Source organism: Oncorhynchus masou, chromosome 24 (genome assembly GCF_036934945.1).
Source record: "Oncorhynchus masou masou isolate Uvic2021 chromosome 24, UVic_Omas_1.1, whole genome shotgun sequence".
Classification (NCBI taxonomy): domain Eukaryota; kingdom Metazoa; phylum Chordata; class Actinopteri; order Salmoniformes; family Salmonidae; genus Oncorhynchus; species Oncorhynchus masou.
The window spans coordinates 44,181,375-44,199,506 of record NC_088235.1 but is presented as its reverse complement, the minus strand read 5'-3'; the positions used below and the strand labels follow the sequence as shown (position 1 = coordinate 44,199,506).

General features: G+C 43.3%; 1 protein-coding gene across 4 annotated transcripts in view; it reads left to right on the top strand.

Moving 5' to 3' along the window:
- LOC135512234 (tau-tubulin kinase 1-like) overlaps positions 1-18,132 on the top strand; it is a 35,957-nt gene that overhangs the window by 15,231 nt on the left and 2,594 nt on the right. For all 4 annotated transcript variants that reach the window (XM_064934039.1, XM_064934037.1, XM_064934038.1 and 1 more), the window contains 2 exons: positions 7,054-7,603; positions 16,002-18,010. In XM_064934039.1, coding sequence (XP_064790111.1) covers positions 7,054-7,603; positions 16,002-18,010 — 2,559 coding nt within the window. The remainder of the gene's footprint in view (positions 1-7,053; positions 7,604-16,001; positions 18,011-18,132) is intronic.

Genomic DNA, 18,132 nt, shown 5'->3' with positions numbered 1-18,132 from the left:
GCACAATCGAGAGCATCCTGGCGGGCTGTATCACCGCCTGGTACGGCAACTGCTCCGCCCACAACCGTAAGGCTCTCCAGAGGGTAGTGAGGTCTGCACAATGTATCACCGGGGGCAAACTACCTGCCCTCCAGGACACCTACACCACCCGATGTTACAGGAAGGCCATAAAGATCATCAAGGACAACACCCACCCGAGCCACTGCCTGTTCACCCCGCTATCATCCAGAAGGCGGGGTCAGTACAGGTGCATCAAAGCTGGGACCAAGAGACTGAAAAACAGCTTCTATCTCAAGGCCATCAGACTGTTAAACAGCAACCACTAACATTGAGTGGCTGCTGCCAACACACTGACTCAACTCCAGCCACTTCAATAATGGGAATTGATTGGAAAGGATGTAAAATATATCACTAGCCACTTTAAACAATGCTACCTAATTTAATGTTTACATACCCTACATTATTAATCTCCTATGTATACGTATATACTGTACTCTATCATCTACTGCATCCTTATGTAATACATGTATCACTAGCCACTTTAACTATGCCACTTTGTTTACATACTCATCTCATATGTATATACTGTACTCGATACCATCTACTGTATCTTGCCTATGCTGCTCTGCACCATCACTCATTCATATCTTTATGTACATATTATTTATCCCCTTACACTGTGTATAAGAAACTAGTTTTGGAATTGTTAGTTAGATTACTTGTTGGTTATTACTGCATTGTCGGAACTGGAAGCACAAGCATTTCGCTACACTCACATTAACATCTGCTAACCATGTGTATGTGACAAATAAAATTTGATTTGATTTGATTTGAGAGGGTGCAACAGGTCAGCACCTCAGGAGTAAATATCAGTTGGCTTTTCATAGCCGATCATTCAGAGTTAGAGACAGCAGGTGCAGTAGAGAGAGTGGAAAACATCAGGTCCGGAACAAGGTAGCACGTCTGGGGAATAGGTCAGGGTCCAATAGCCGCAGGCAGAACAGTTGAAACTGGAGCAGCAGCACGACCAGGTGGACTGGGGACAGCAAGGAGTCATCAGGCCAGGTAGTCCTGAGGCATGGTCCTAGGGCTCAGGTCCTCCGAGAGAAGAGAAAGAGAGAAAGCGAGAGAGAGAATCAGAGGGACCATACTTAAATTCACACAGGATACCGGATAAGACAGGAGAAATACTCCAGATATAACAGACTGACACTATCCCCCGGACGCATAATTTCTGGAGGCTGAGACAGGAGGGGTCTGGAGACACTGTGGCCCCGTCCTACTAAAAAGCATAGCATAGCCCCCACACCACTACAGGGATCTTCAACCACCAACTTACTACCCTGAGACAAGGCTGAGTAGCTCACGAAGATCTCCGCCACGGCACGAACCCGAATGGCGCCAATCCAGACAGGAAGATCACGTCAGAGACTCAACCCACTCAAGTGACGCACCCCTCCTAGGGATGGCAATGAAGAGCACCAGTAAGCCAGTGACTCAGCCCCCATAATAGGGTAATAGGCAGAGAATCCCAGTGAAGAGAGAGGAACTAGCCAGGCAGAGACAGCAAAAGTGGTTCGTCGCTCCAGTGCCTTTCCGTTCACCTTCACACCCCTGGGCCAGACTACACTCAGTCATAGGACTTACTGAAGAGATGAGTCTTCAATAAAGACTTAAAGGTCGAGACCGAGTCTTCGTCTCTCACATGGATAGGCAGACCATTACATAAAAACGTAGTTCTGTAGGAGAAAGCCCTGCCTCCAGCTGTTGCTTAGAAATTCTAGGGACAATAAGGAGGCCTGCGTCTTGTGACCGTAGCGTACGTGTAGGTATGTAGGGCAGGACCAAATAGGAAAGATAGATGGGAGCAAGCCCATGTAATGCTTTGTAGGTTAGCAGTAAAACCCTAATATGATCACATTTTTTGCCTCTAGTCAAGATTTTAGCAGCCGTGTTTAGCACAAACTGAAGTTTATTTAGTGCTTTATCCGGGTAGCCGGAGAGCAGAGCATCTAATCTAGAAGTGACAAAAGCATATTTGGACAGAAGGTTTCTGATTTTTGCAATGTTACGTAGATGGAAAAAAGCTATCCTTGAAACAATTTTGATATGTTCTTCAAAAGAGAGATCAGGGTTCAGAGAAACACCAAGGTCCTTTACAGTTGTATTTGTGATGACTGTACAACCATCAAGATTAATTGTCAGATTTAACAGAAGGTCTCTTTGTTTCTTGGGACCAAGAACTAGCATCTCTGTTTGTCCGAGTTTAAAAGTAAAACATTTGCCGCCATCCACTTCCTTGTGTCTGAAACGCAGGCTTCCAGGGAGGGCAATTTTGGGTCTTCACCATGTTTCATTGAAATGTACAGCTGTGTATCGTACAGGGAGTACATGATCGGACTGAGCACGCACCCCTGAGGGCCCTCGTGTTGAGGATCAGTGTGGTGGATGTGTTGTTACCTACCCTTACCATCTGGGGGCGGCCCATCAGGAAGTCCAGGATCCAGCTTAGTGATGAGCTTTGAGGGCATTATGGTATTGAACGCTGAGCTGTAATCAATGAATAGCATTCTCACATAGGTCTTCCTTTTGTCCAGGTGGGAAAGGGCAGTGTGGAGTGCAATAGAGATAGCATCATCTGTGGATATGTTGGTGTGGTATGCAAATTGAAGTGGGTCTAGGGTTTCTGGGATAATGGTGTTGATGTGAGTCATGACCAGCCTTTCAAAGCATTTCATTGCTACAGACGTGAGTGCTCCAGGTTGGTAGTCATTTAGCAAGGTTGCCTTAGTGTTCTTGGGCATAGGGACTATGGTGGTCTGCTTGAAACATGTTGGTATTACAGACTCGGACAGGGGGAGGTTGAAAATGTCAGTGACACTTGCCAGTTGGTCAGCGCATGCTCGGAGTACACGTCCTGGTAATAAGGTCTGGCCCTGTCCTCTTCTGGCTGTACCGGTGGAGATTTAAGAGTACGTGACCATTAAGGCCAGATCGTTTTTTCAAAATGTTAAAACGTTCATTGATAACCAGCATGGTCAGATTAGTAACCATGATGGCTATAGAGCAGCCATGCTCAACAGTCGGTCCGGATCCGGACCCAGAATGGGGTCAATACGGACCGCAGGTCCCGACACAGAAAGAAAAGAAGAGAGATAGAGGGGGAGTAGTGGGATAATGCATTAGATCACAGTACACCAGATAAGACAAGCTGACCCTAGCCCCCTGGCACATACAAGCTTTTGCAGCATACAGTGCCTTGCGAAAGTATTCGGCCCTCTTGAACTTTGCGACTTTTTGCCACATTTCAGGCTTCAAACATAAAGATATAAAACTGTATTTTTTGTGAATAATCAACAACAAGTGGGACACAATCATGAAGTGGAATGACATTTATTGGATATTTCAAACTTTTTTAACAAATCAAAAACTGAAAAATTGGGCGTGCAAAATTATTCAGCCCCCTTAAGTTAATACTTTGTAGCGCCACCTTTTGCTGCGATTACAGCTGTAAGTCGCTTGGGGTATGTCTCTATCAGTGTTGCACATCGAGAGACTGACATTTTTTCCCATTCCTCCTTGCAAAACAGCTCGAGCTCAGTGAGGTTGGATGGAGAGCATTTGTGAACAGCAGTTTTCAGTTTTTTCCACAGATTCTCGATTGGATTCAGGTCTGGACTTTGACTTGGCCATTCTAACACCTGGATATGTTTATTTTTGAACCATTCCATTGTAGATTTTGCTTTATGTTTTGGATCATTGTCTTGTTGGAAGACAAATCTCCGTCCCAGTCTCAGGTCTTTTGCAGACTCCATCAGGTTATCTTCCAGAATGGTCCTGTATTTGGCTCCATCCATCTTCCCATCAATTTTAACCATCTTCCCTGTCCCTGCTGAAGAAAAGCAGGCCCAAACCATGATGCTGCCACCACCATGTTTGACAGTGGGGATGGTGTGTTCAAGGTGATGAGCTGTTTTGCTTTTACGCCAAACATAACATTTTGCATTGTTGCCAAAAAGTTCAATTTTGGTTTCATCTGACCAGAGCACCTTCTTCCACATGTTTGGTGTTTCTCCCAGGTGGCTTGTGGCAAACTTTAAACAACACTTTTTATGGATATCTTTAAGAAAAGGCTTTCTTCTTGCCACTCTTCCATAAAGGCCAGATTTGTGCAATATATGACTGATTGTTGTCCTATGGACAGAGTCTCCCACCTCAGCTGTAGATCTCTGCAGTTCATCCAGAGTGATCATGGGCCTCTTGGCTGCATCTCTGATCAGCCTTCTCCTTGTATGAGCTGAAAGTTTAGAGGGACGGCCAGGTCTTGGTAGATTTGCAGTGGTCTGATACTCCTTCCATTTCAATATTATCGATATTAAGGATTGTGTGTAGATTGAAGATTATATATATTTTTTTTTAAGTCAAGGGGTCTGAATACTTTTCAAATGCACTGTTTATAAAAAAATATATATAAAAAAAATAACAATAGTTATTTGTTTAGATAGAGTCATGGATATGTTTTGTGTAAGTCTACAAAGTCCTAGAAACAACGTAGGCCTATAGCCTATTTTAGTTTCCCTTACAGTAAAAACATTACAGTGTAATCAATTTGATCAGCTTCATTTGCAGATTCGATTATTAATAGAGTTAGTAATAGAGTTATAGTAATAGAGTTATAGTAATTCATAAAGTCCAGTTACAGCTGGACTTTAATAAAAATACAACCAGCCAGGTGCACAGGTGAAATGATTTACTGTATTCCTGAACCAAAGCACCAGTGCATAAACAACTAAAATATGAATTGCATAAATAAATAGCATATTTTAAGTTTATTATGCTACTAGTTTTTGCTTAGAAGCCAGATCAATGCTTCCGTGTGAGTGGTGCTGAATGCATGGACAGCATGGATATTCTTGGAAAAAGTGAAATTTGGAAATAGAGCTGGACCTCTTGAATTCTGAGTTATTTGACAAAGGTATGTGTAATAGAAACTGCAGAATATTCTCTTTCTAACATGCTGACCACACCGCTTGCTCACGTAGCGTGCGTGAGCATGGCAAAATAAAATGTACACATATATGTTATTCAATCTTTGCACTCACACTGCTCGCGTGCGTCAATGAGCATCTGCGTAGACAGGCGCTAAAATAGAACTTGGTTTTATTTGTGACGCTTGACGCGCTGAAAGTCCCGGCTCTCCCATCTCTTCCTTGGTTTTTAGAAGCATATAGCCACATGGGTGATTGAAAGATAACTGAGGTCCACACTCCAGTCCAGAGTTGGTAGTAGAGTTGTAATCCACCTTAAAGTTGGTTGCCAACCGCAATATAAAGACCAAAGAAGAAGAAGCCTGAAGGGGGATAGATTACTAGAATCAAACTTCCCCTTTATTCTATGGATTAATTGTTGGAGAATAGGACCTTGTGCATTTCAGGTAAAATAACAACCCAATGTTTATATCCCAAAAGAAAGTACCTAGCAACAGCAAGCTAGCCAGCTAAATTGCCATAAATGTTTAATGCTTTTCGACCTCCCCAAATTAATATAGTTGGTTGAGTTCATTTTTGATATTTCAACCTGTGTGTCCTGACCGCGTCTGGTGTGGGTGAACAAAATCAACATGCGCGCGATGTCCGTTTGCGGTCTGATCAGCATGTAATACTAAATAGAAATCACAATGTTTTACCTGCATGTGACTCTGAAGGAGGATTTGATTAAGTGATGCTCCTTTACATGCATCTGTTAATTACAAGATGCGCCCATCTCTTTAATGTACAATTTAACAACTGATAGGCCTAATATTGTCACTCATTAGATTATTGTCAATATAATCTTGTCTGTAGGTTAAGTCTTATTATGTGTGAAATTAGCTTCGGTATAGTTTTGGTATAGTTTAAGTGTAGTGTTGATGTGCAGGCTGACTGGCATCGTTTCTTTCCCGCTCATCAAGTTGGATGCAGTCAAGGATATTTTTTTCATTATTCTAAAGTCCCAAAGCAGCACACGTTTCCCTTACAATGTATTTGATTAGTAATAGAGTTATAGTAAATAAAACAGTTCTGTAACAGCTTCCTTTTACAAATTAAAATGTGAAAGAGAATGGTATCAACCTGCAAGGCGTGCGGTCAAATTATTAACATGAGCGCCAACATAGATAAATAAGCATAACACAAACTCATTGTTACACTATTGCTGTTTTACATTAAAACGCCCTCTTCACCCTCCTTATCATTCAGTTAGGCCTAATTCAGATTCAGTTGTGAAGTAAGGTGCACAATTAAATCGCCCATTCATCAGTTTGGTCATTCATACAGTGAGGAAAGAGAAGCATTAGCATCTGGCTGGGTACCAGCGTCCTACAGCACATTGTCTTGGCGGATTGAGTTAGGAATAGGTGTGGTCAGCATGTTAGGAATAGGTGTGGTCAGCATGTTAGGAATAGGTGTGGTCAGCATGTTAGGAATAGGTGTGGTCAGCATGTTAGGAATAGGTGTGGTCAGCATGTTAGGAATAGGTGTGGTCAGCATGTTAGGAATAGGTGTGGTCAGCATGTTAGGAATAGGTGTGGTCAGCATGTTAGGAATAGGTGTGGTCAGCATGTTAGGAATAGGTGTGGTCAGCATGTTAGGAATAGGTGTGGTCAGCATGTTAGGAATAGGTGTGGTCAGCATGTTAGGAATAGGTGTGGTCAGCATGTTAGGAATAGGTGTGGTAAAACAGGTATTTGGAGCCTTTTTACATTTCTGTTTGTGATTTAAAAAGTCTGACAAATTAGCAGTGTAAGATACAAACATTTAGGAAAAGTCAGGGAAGGAGCAGGACATAGTTTTTTTTTGGTTGATTCTTTTATTTATTTACAAAATTAAATTACAATTAAAAGGCGGTTCTAGTGTTAAGGGATGTGAACAGACCACTAACTTACTACCCTGAGACAAGTTTGAGTATAACCCAGGAAGATCCCCCCCACACACACACACACACACACACTGAAAACGCAACACACAGTCAAGTTACCAAGATTTTGGACAGTGATTTTTTTTGTCTCCCCACCAGGTCTCGTATGGACATCCTGGGATCCCCGTCCCGCTACGTGCACTCCTCCCAGCCAGCCCAGATGCACTCCCTGGAGGGAGGAGGTGGGGACCGGCAGGGTGGCGGTGGGAGACCAGGCCAGGAGGTCTCCGTAGCCTCTGCGGCTGACCCCGAGGCCCACAGTAACGCCTTCATCCGGTCTGTACCACTCGCCGAGGAGGAAGACTTTGACAGCAAGGAGTGGGTGATCATTGACAAGGAAACTGAGCTCCAGGACTTCCTGGGTCTCCTGGGCCCGGGTGCCGAGCCCACCACCTCGGGGCCCACCACCGATGAGGAGCCCGAGGAGCTGAAGCCCCTGGATGAACTGGAGGAACGGAGGAGGTTACGGGGAGCTGTAGGTGGAGAGGTGGTGGTGAGGCCTAAGATGCGAGCAGGAGGCATAGTGGCACTTCCGGAAGGGGAGGGGTCTAATGGGGCTAGTCCTGGACACTCGGGTTATCACACTCTGCCTCATAGCCGTGGACAAAGACCACGGCCACAGTCGGAGCACTTTGGAGCTCAAGGACAGGTAAGATCAAGGGACTGCGGGGTGGAGAATTGGTGTGTGTCTTGGTGTGTGAGTGTGTTTGTATGGGTTGGGGTCCATTTGAACTGAATTGAAATTCTAATTAAATTGAAATGTACTTGGCCACCTGTCTGTCTTCGTCTGCATCTGTGTTTGTCTTTCTGCGGGTATATGTCTATGTTATCTTGGGCCGTGGGCCATTTCCTGTTATTTCCTGTGTCGACAATGTAACTGGACACAATTTGAATGAATGGTATACTTATTCTTAATCTTCTCAGCCATTGGTAGTTACTTTTTGAAGGTCAATTTATGTACACCCAGTGTTAATTTGACCAATAACAGTGCATTACATAGCTTACTGTATTTTTGCTTCATCTATCCACTGACTAAAGCCTATAATTACCAAGCTGTCATAAAGTCAATGGATAATGTTTTATTTATACCGGTAGTATTGTATTTAATAAGTCATCCAGTGTGTGCAAGAGGACTGCAGATTCCTATCTCCTATGAAGAATGAATTCCCTCCATCCGGGATACACAGCTGTGCATGTGAAACACACTTCATGAAGCACAGCAGTGTGGAGGAACAGTTATCTGCAATGGTTCAATTCTGGCCATAGTTTTAATAACATTAATTTTGGCAGCTACTGAAATGGGTGGAGCGAACGTTCCTTGTAGTTTGCTTTTTTAAATTGATTTATCCATGATTGTCTCATTGATACAAAGAGTTATTTTGCAAGAGAGACCTGTTCAAGATAGCAACCATTGCAACCATTTTGTGCCGATGATGCAGGATAATGCTGTTGTGGGAATACATGTTCTGATAGAAGATATGTTATGGGTTCAGACGGTAAACTGCTCCAGACAGTTACACAAAAACTGTTTCACAAAACAAGTAGGGATATGTTTCTCCTCTCTCTCCTCTCTCTCAGCGCCAAGTCAATCTCAGCCCCTGGGAAACCCCATTCAATATCTTGCCAGAACAACTTTGGCCCTGTGCCTGCATATCCATATCCAGTGACAGTCGGCAAACACTGAAATGCTCGAACATCTGTTTTTATCCATTCAGAATAAAACCCAACCCAAACCATTGCGCTTCGGTCTCGTTTATCCCTCCCTAAAAAAAGAGATTGAAAAAAGAGATCCCTCCCCTTATATTTCTGCTGTATGTGCGTGTGTGTGTGGTGTGCTCACTACAACATGCACACAGACACACAGAGACCCAGACATTCTCCTGCCAGCAGAGATAGAGAAGAGACGGAGTCTTCTTGGCCACACCCACGCCTGATGCCTTTCTCCTCCACTCTTATTGGTCTTTTTCAGTTGGAGGAGGACAGGCCCCACCCCCACCACTCTTTCCCGAGGCCCAACCAATTGAGGAGATTGGCGTCGTACGTGTTCTCGTCCTCTACCCTGGAGACGGAGCAGTATCCCCATGGTAATTCGGAAGCTGGGGCGTTGATCCAGAGAAGCCGCTCTGCCGAGAGCAGCCCCGCCCGTCTCCCCTCGCGGCGCCACATACCCCTGGTACCCGGCAGCCCCGGGGGGTCGAGACCCAGACATTCTGTCCTCAACCTGTCCCGACTCCAGATACAACAGATGCTGGCCAAACTAATGAATAAGACGTGATCGTATAAAAAACCCAGTAAGGGTTGTAGCTAGCGTTTTGTGGAATCACATACAGCGCTTTTTCCCAAACCACAACAATACATTCTGCTCCCTCCTCCTCGTCACCAAAATAAACACAATCCTGGCTGTATCTAAGTGGACTGGAGGGTTTAACAAAAGGGAATATTACAACAAATATAACTTTTTTATTTATTGTGCAATAAACTGGGGCCGGCCTGTACCCTGTGCTCCAGATAAGCCTGTGGGCCTGTAGACCAGAAGTAGTATGGTCGGGTTTCGTCCTTCTGGAGGAAATGCAGGCAAGGTCACTGGATACGAACCCCAGGCTCCTAAAATGGCCACTCCACGAGGCATACAGCTCAGTGGATATTGTGGATGTGGAGGGAGAGAATAGAGCTGGGAAGATAAACCGAAGATTATCAACACCGACCATAACGATCAGTAATAGCAGGCATTTTGCTGATATTGTTCATTACGATAAGTAGCCTATACTAGAGAAATGTCAAGTTTGAAATGAAATATGTTTGCTAATATGGGTGATTGTATGGAGCGATTGTAGTGCCAACAGAGCCAAATTCATAGTAAGAAAATTCATGTAACATGCAACATTGGCTTCAGAAACCGCCCGAAGTTTGTACCACAGAGAGAGTTTGATTCTGTCTGTTCTCCTCTCCCTGTCCTGACTGGCAAAGTACCAGGATGTTGTCTATGGTTTTGAATCTGAATTTAGAGAACTGAATTTGAAAACTGAATCTGAGCGCATCTGAGAAGTTGACTATATGAAACTTTGATCAACTTGAAATAATAGTTTGTAAACTTCATACACAGACAATGAATGCGATATCGGAATATCTAAATATTGAATTTGAATATTCAGTTAAATTGAAAATAAATTTTAAATATTCATTCAATTCAGTTTAAAATCATGAAATAAGTTCAATTTATGAATTAAATTATTACATTTGTGCATTACAAATTAAAATATATTCAATTTAAATGCAATATCCTAATACAAAATTAAAAATTATGGAATTCAAATACAATTTCTGTTGGCACTGACATCACTCCATGTGATTGTTAATGGCACAATTGATGGCTACAACCAAGTTAGTAGTAGTAGTCGTTTAAAGAAGAATAAAACAGCTGTGGTGCAATTTTATGTTATAAACTTTTTATCTTTTTTGCATCAATTTAGGCAATTTATCGCGATAGGGATTTTTGTCTATATCACCCAGCTTTAAAAGAGAGACAGAGGGAGAGATGGGTATTGTGAGAAAAGAGAGAGGAGAGAGAGAGAACGATCCACATGTTTCAAAAACTTGTACACCACAGACACTGTACACTCCACTTTCCTGTACACTTCACTTTACAGTACATTCCACTTTACTGTACACTCCACTTTACAGTACACTCCACTTTACTGTACACTTCACTTTACAGTACACTCCACTTTACTGTACATTCCACTTTACAGTACACCCCACTTTACTGTACACTCCACTTTACTGTACATTCCACTTTACAGTACACTCCACTTTACAGTACACTCCACTTTACTGTACACTCCACTTTACTGTACACTCCACTTTACTGTACATTCCACTTTACAGTACACCCCACTTTACTGTACACTCCACTTTACAGTACACTCTACTTTACAGTACACCCCACTTTACTGTACACCCCACTTTACTGTACACTCCACTTTACAGTACACTCCACTTTACTGTACACCCCACTTTACTGTACACTCCACTTTACAGTACACTCCACTTTACAGTACACTCCACTTTACTGTACACCCCACTTTACTGTACACTGACATTTGTTATTTCAAAGATGCTGTTTTTATTCAAGCTCTGAGTACTGTAGCTTTGTTAGAGGTAGACTTTTAGGCAAAGAGTTTTCTGCTCATTTCTGCTCTGCCCAGGCTTTCATCTGCACATGCTTAAAGTGCTTTAGGACCGGCTTTTGTGTGTGTGTGTGTGTGTGTGTGTGTGTGTGTGTGTGTGTGTGTGTGTGTGTGTGTGTGTGTGTGTGTGTGTGTGTGTGTGTGTGTGTGTGTGTGTGTGTAGGGAGGGATAAGTATTATTCCCCTTCTACTCATTATTATCATCATCACCACAAACACTATTACCCTCTTCATCACCATGTATTGTTCTTGTTTGATCAAGTTTAAGGTTTTGTTATTTAAAATAACGAAGCATAGCAAGATGTTGAATGGCTATTCCGGATGCTGCTTTATCATAGTCAATGTGCCAGGATGTTGAGATGAACAGAGATGGATTCTATATGATTGTTTACTGTCTGAGGGTCAATTATGGGTCATTGTAGGCAATAGAGTCATAGGCAATAGATTGATAAGCAATAGATTGATAGGTAATAGATTCCATCATTTTAGTGGAATGCTGCTTTGTCTTACCACATATAAATGTTTAAAACACGTATGTAGAATGCCTATAACATGTCTATAATATTGTATTATTCATATGCACACAAACAATTGCATCTGGTTTTTGTCATGTCAGTTTTGACAGTTTTACCAGTGTTTACCAGCAATAATTATTCATTTTTCATAATGTTATAGTTTATAATGTTTATTGTTGTCAATCGTTTTATTGCTCTTGCCTTTGATACTGCTGTTTGGACTCTGGATAGAAGACACAGATCTTGTTGCTTCAAGAACATGCCTTCATTTTGCTGCACCAGTCACAACTATAGATTGTGTGAAATGTCCATATTGTCAATATTTGTTGCTCACTTATGTAAAAGGAGGGGATTAAGGACGAAATTCAATTGAACCTGTCCTAGCCATGTTTATGCAATGTTTGTTTACAAACATATCTACTTGTGAGAGGAGTCTACCTAGTAATAGTAGTAGATTTGACCTTTTTACAATGTAGAATGGAATTTCCGAACTCCTTTAGTAATAATTGTTTCATGACAGGATAGGAGCAGAAGAAGGGAGACAGAGTAGAGGGAGCAGAAATAGCTCATACGAGGATCAAACTGGGATCCATTCTGCAGGGGGATGAAGGCCTTCAGTGCATTCGGAAAGTATTCAGACCCCTAGACGTTTTCCACATTCTGTTACATTACAGCCTTATTCTAAAATGTATTAAATAGTTTTCCCCCTCATTAGTTGACACACAATACCCCATAATGACAAAGCAAAAACTATTTTTTTGAATTTTTTGCAAATGTATAAAATTAAAAAAAATGGAGAATATCACATTTACATAAGTATTCAGACCCTTTACACAGTACTTTGTTGAAACACCTTTGGCAGCAATTACAGCCTCTTGGGTATGATGCTACAAGCTTGGCACACCTATATTGGAGGAATTTCTCCCATTCGTCTCTGCAGATCCTCTCAAGCTCTGTCTGGTTAGATGGAGAGCGTTTGATCGGGTTCAAGTCCGGGCTCTGGTTGTGCCACTCAAGGACATTCAGAGACTTGTTCCGAAGCCACTCCTGCATTGTCTTGGCTGTGTGATTAGGGTCGTTGTCCTGTTGGAAGGTGAACCTTTTCCCCAGTTTGAGGTCCTGAGCGCTCTGGAGCAGGTTTTCATCAAGGTTCTCTCTTTAGTTTGCTCTGTTCATCTTTCCCTCGATCCTGACTAGTCTCCCAGTCCCGGCCGCTGAAAAATATGTCCATAGTATGATGCTGTCACCATCATGCTTCACTGTAGCGATAGTGCCAGGTTTCCTTCAGAAGTGACACATGGAATTCAGGTCAAAGAGTTCAATCTTGGTTTCATCAGACCAGAGAATCTTGTTTCTCATGGTCTGAGAGTCCTTTAGGAGCCTTTTGGCAAACTCCAAGCGGGATGTTATGTGCCTTTTACTGAGGAGTGGCTTCTGTCTGGCCACTCTAGAAATAAATTCCTTCTTGGTGAAGTGCTGAAGAGATGGTTGTCCTTCTGGAAGGTTCTTCCATCTACACAAAAACTCTGGAGCTCTGTCAGAGTGACCATTGGGTTCTTGGTCACCTCCCTGACCAAGGCCCTTCTCCCCTGATTTCTCAGTTTGGCCGGGCGGCCAGCTCTAGGAAGAGTCTCTTGGTGGTTCCAAACTTCTTTCATTTAAGAATGATGGAGGTCACTGTGTTTTTGCGGACCTTCAATGCTGCAGACATTTTTTTGGTACCCTTCCCCAGATCTGTGCCTCAACACAATCCTGTCTCGGATCTCTATGGACAATTCCTTAAACCTCATGGCTTGGTTTTTGCTTTGACATGCAGTGTCAACTGTGGGACCTTATATAGACAGGTGTCTGCCTTTCCAAATCATGCACAATCAATTGGATTTACCACACATGGACACAAATCAAGTTGTAGAAACATCTCAAGGACTATCAATGGAAACAGGATGCACTTGAGCTCAATTTCGAGTCTCATAGCAAAGGGTCTGAATACTTATGTAAATAACGTTTTTTTTTTTTTTTTTTTTTTTACATTTGCAAACAAATCTCAAAACCTGTTTTTGCTTTGTTATTAAGGGGGTATTGTGTGTAGATTGATGAGGGTTTTTATTTATTTAATCAATTTTTGAATAAGGCTGTAACGTAACAAAGTATGGAAAAAGTGAAGGGGTCTGAATACTTCCTCAAATGCACGGTATATGGTTCCAGAGCAGAGAGTCTCATCTGCTTGCTTTAGGCCAGTAGTAGTAGGATTTAACCATAGAGATCCAATAAACATTGAGCATCAATCAATGTTAAATTCAATTCTTCCTTCCATCAAATCTAAGCCGATGTGACGATGAAACTTTGCAAGGAAACTTGGTTGGAGGTACACAACATATTCCCTCCCTCTCATCATGATCCATTTGTATTCTAATTCCTAATTCTATGGATTTAACAGTACCCAACACCGCTCTGTCATTTCATTTGACCGTGGGAAAGGAAGAGCGATGCTACGTAAACAAGACAATGCAGGTTTAATTGAAATGAGTCCATGTAAAGATTGTTATAATGAGCTAAACATATCTTATAATACACTTGCCTTTTTGGTCTTCCATCAATTTCACTTTTTCAGACATCTAATAATGAAACTCACTGAATGTATTTCTCAACCTCTGGTTAAACTCAGTTCTGAGGCTGTATGTATCCAGCATCTCAGAATACAAGTGCTGATCTAAGGTCAGGTACCCCCGTCCATGTAATCTTATTAGTTAGGATTTAAAATGAAAAATATATCCTAGATCAGCACTCCTTATCTGAGACGCTTTGTGAATAGGGGCCCTGATCTCAGTTCAGTTTTCACAATAAACAATAATGGTTGCCACTTTGCTTGAACTATATTTGGTCAAGTCTGATTTGTTATGTCCTTGTGTACGTTGGTCTAGAGTTTATCTTCTGCACTTTGGTTTATTTCCAAAGCAAATAAGGATACTCACGGATCAGGGATTACCTTAGTAGGCTTGGTAACCATGTGTTAAAAACATGCATGTCAAACATTTTGTTTGGCTGGTAACGTTGAAATGCGTTTTGGGAGTTTTCCTGCCGAAGCATTTTCATGTAAAATTACATGCAATCATATACTGTAATGATGCTGCTTTAGCCTGTATTCTGTTGCCCCGGTCTTGTGTGTAGGTCAGAGGAGGCTGGTGGGAGGAGCTACAGGAGGACGTGCTCATTGTAATGACTGGAATTGAGTCAATATAATGGTACCAAATATCAAACACTTGGAGACAATATTTTTGACTCCGTTTCATTGGGGCCTCTTCTATGAAAGTCCTTCCTGACCAAATTCTTCCTAGGATGTATAATGATTTGCAGTACTTGCATACCTGTGCTTGTGATCTCCTCCAGTTCATTGCAGATAATGTATGTGTGCGGTGGGGTGGGTTGGCATGGGAATGTGTAAGATAATACAGTACCAATCATTATTTTCTAACACGTTGGAGTGAATGTAAAAGATGTCAACCATTATTTGAACAACATCGTGATCTGTGAGTGTCTTTCTCAGTAAAGGAGGACGGGACAGTCCCTATCGCCTTTTGTGAATATATTATAAGCATTTGTTTTTGTATCGCAATAACCATGTAGAGTCATGTATTACATAATGTATTTAAAAGCATGTATATCAAGCAATTTTTTCAATAAATGTTTAAAAACATGTATATTAGTACATTGCTGGATCAACAACATTGCAACACTTTAATATCAGCATGTCATGGGATCTTGTATATCTGCTTCACACCTGTATATACATTTGGCAACACACTGTTTTTAATCATGGCCACACCTTGGCCACACTTGAAATCAAACCTGGTTTTAGTATTTTAAAAGAAACAGAGAACATAACATGTACATACAGACAGTATGGACTTTCCGTGCCTTTTCTATCCATGGATGTAAACTATACTAGACAATCCTCAGACGCTTGTATACAACCAAAATATGATTAAAGGATTTGGGGAAGTACTTTGTGGAAATGTTGTCTTTGAGTGAGCTGTTTTGATGCTAGGATAGTCATTTTAAACGTGTCTGAGTTTTTCTAATAGATTCATATGTTTAAGGTCATACACTGGTTCTGCTCTGCAAGTGTTTACAGGTGTCTGTGGTCATATGTGTACTAAAGTCTTTGTGACGGTGTTCTTCTAATATGTTTGTTCTGTTTCATTTCCGTAACACATTGTTATATAATACATCTGATATTTCAGTATTATATACTGTATGTATTATGTCCTAGGCTTCAGGGAAAGTGTTTCCTTGTCTTTGATACTCATGTACTACAGCCAGCCTCTCTCTTTGTCATATGTTATAGGCCCAGGAGCAGATCAACACATACCAGGGTGGCAGTGTGGAGGACCAGAGAGAGAGACCTGACCTTACCATGCTGGCCCAGCATCGCATACATCGGGTGGACTTCCTCTCTGCCATGCTCACCGCCACCCTTCCACCTCTCCAAACCTCTTTTGAGGTTGGTTCCGGAACCCTTGTTGAGCAGGATCGTGATGGGGATATGAATGGGGCCGGGGTTGGGTCCAACGGTGTCGGGAGCCCCAAAAGTAGCGAGCACAGCCAGGAGGGTGATGATGGAGCGCCCTCTACTCTCCTTGCAGATGAGCCTCCTCTGGACTACCCTCACCTGGTCTCTGCGGGAGTGGGGTTGGGGGGTGATCCGGACCTGGAGCTGGAGGAAGGCTCCAAGACCCTGGTGCTCTTCTCCCCTGGAGACATGAGGAAGTCCCTTGCCGTGGTGGGCGATCTGCCCCCTGACGATACCGTGAGCCACCAGGGGACCCTGGCAGCCGTCACACCCCAGTGCGAGCGAGCCCTGGGAGCTCTGGGAAGCCTGCTGGACATATCTGAGCCAGGTACTCTGTCCTCCCAGCTGAAGTCCGAGCCCAAATTGTCTTTGACAGCCGTCACTGCCATCCTGGTCAATATGGCATCCAATGTGGTTGCTCCCACTAGCACCTCCCCTCCTTTCACCAAAGTGGAGCGTACATTTCTCCACATTGCCGAGACCACCCACCATAATGTGATGAGCTCCTCGGGGACCCTGCAACCCAGGCTGCTGCTCCCTGGGCTGGTTGAGGAGCCCACAGCTGAACAGGAGGACTGCTTGGAGGGAGAGAAAGAGGAGGATGTCTCCGATGGAGAGAACGAGAAAGGTAGAGAGAGCAGATCCAATGGGGACCTTTCAGAAAACGACGCTGAGAAGGGGACGAAGAGGGAGTCTGAAGGTGAGGTCCCAAAGACATACAACATACACAGGAGGGAGAGTGGATCAGAAGGCGATGTCTATGAGAAAGTCGAGGAAGGGGACAAAGAGAACAGGTTTGAGGAGAACATTCCAGAGAGCGACAAGGAGGATGAGAAAGATCCGGATGAGGAGAAGAGAGATGGTAGGTCTAAGGAGGAGGTTCCAGAGATAGAAACCCCAGGTTCCCCAGATGGAGACATGGCTAAGGAGGAGGAGGAAGAGGATGTTGCAAAGAAAGAGGTTGAGGAGTTAATCTCTCCAGAAAAAGAGAAGGAAGAAGAGACGGAACTTGGGGCTGAGGCTCTGCCAGAGATACAGTCAAACCTCTCCTCTCCCATTCTCTGTCCCTCCGAAGAACCTGAAGCCCAGGATGTCCTGGTCGTTTCCACAGAAACCAAGTTATACTCTGAACAAGAGGATACCCCTATTGCCGTTTCCCCTGAGAAGGCGCCTGCCCAAGACGTGACAATTGCAGAGATGGAGAACCAGGTCCAGCTCAAACGAAACATTGAGGCTTCTCCACAAGAAGAACCTAAGGACTCTGGTGATCCAGAAACATTGGCAGTGCACCAGGTAGAGAGCAAAGACGTGGCAGAGACTAGCAAACAAACCAGGCCTCGTAAACTGAGCCGAATCCCGGTTCTCTCCCGGTCTGAGGAGGACACTGGCTCGGACCAGGACCAGTCGGCGGCGTCCCAGTCACTCAAGACTCGTCAGAAGGCCAAGCGACCTCACCTAGCCCGGCTGGTCATGGAAAGGACACAAGGTCGTATGCTAAGACTGGCTTCTGTTTCCTCAGCTTCGTCTATTGATGATGGCTGTAAAGCAGCAGCAGAGACTCATTCGGAGGAAGACACCCATGATGAGGACGACTCTCTGCCCAGGAAGGAGAGGGGTGTTGGCTGGGAAAGGGAGAGGCGTGGCGGGCGTCAAAGAAGCAGGATACCCCGTCCCGTCACGCCTGTTAAGCTGCAGGGTCCCTCTGTTACAGCATCGGATACCATCTCCCAAGCTGGCACCAATGCTAGTGTCCAAAAGCCACAACTTTCAACTGTATATACTAGGTGGGTTCAGTTAAAACACATCTGACAGGAAACACATGCTCTTATCAATTCTCAATCTATAGGGGCTCAAGCCAAGGCTGACTTCTGTCGACTGTGTTGTTCACCCTGTCCTTTGAATAATA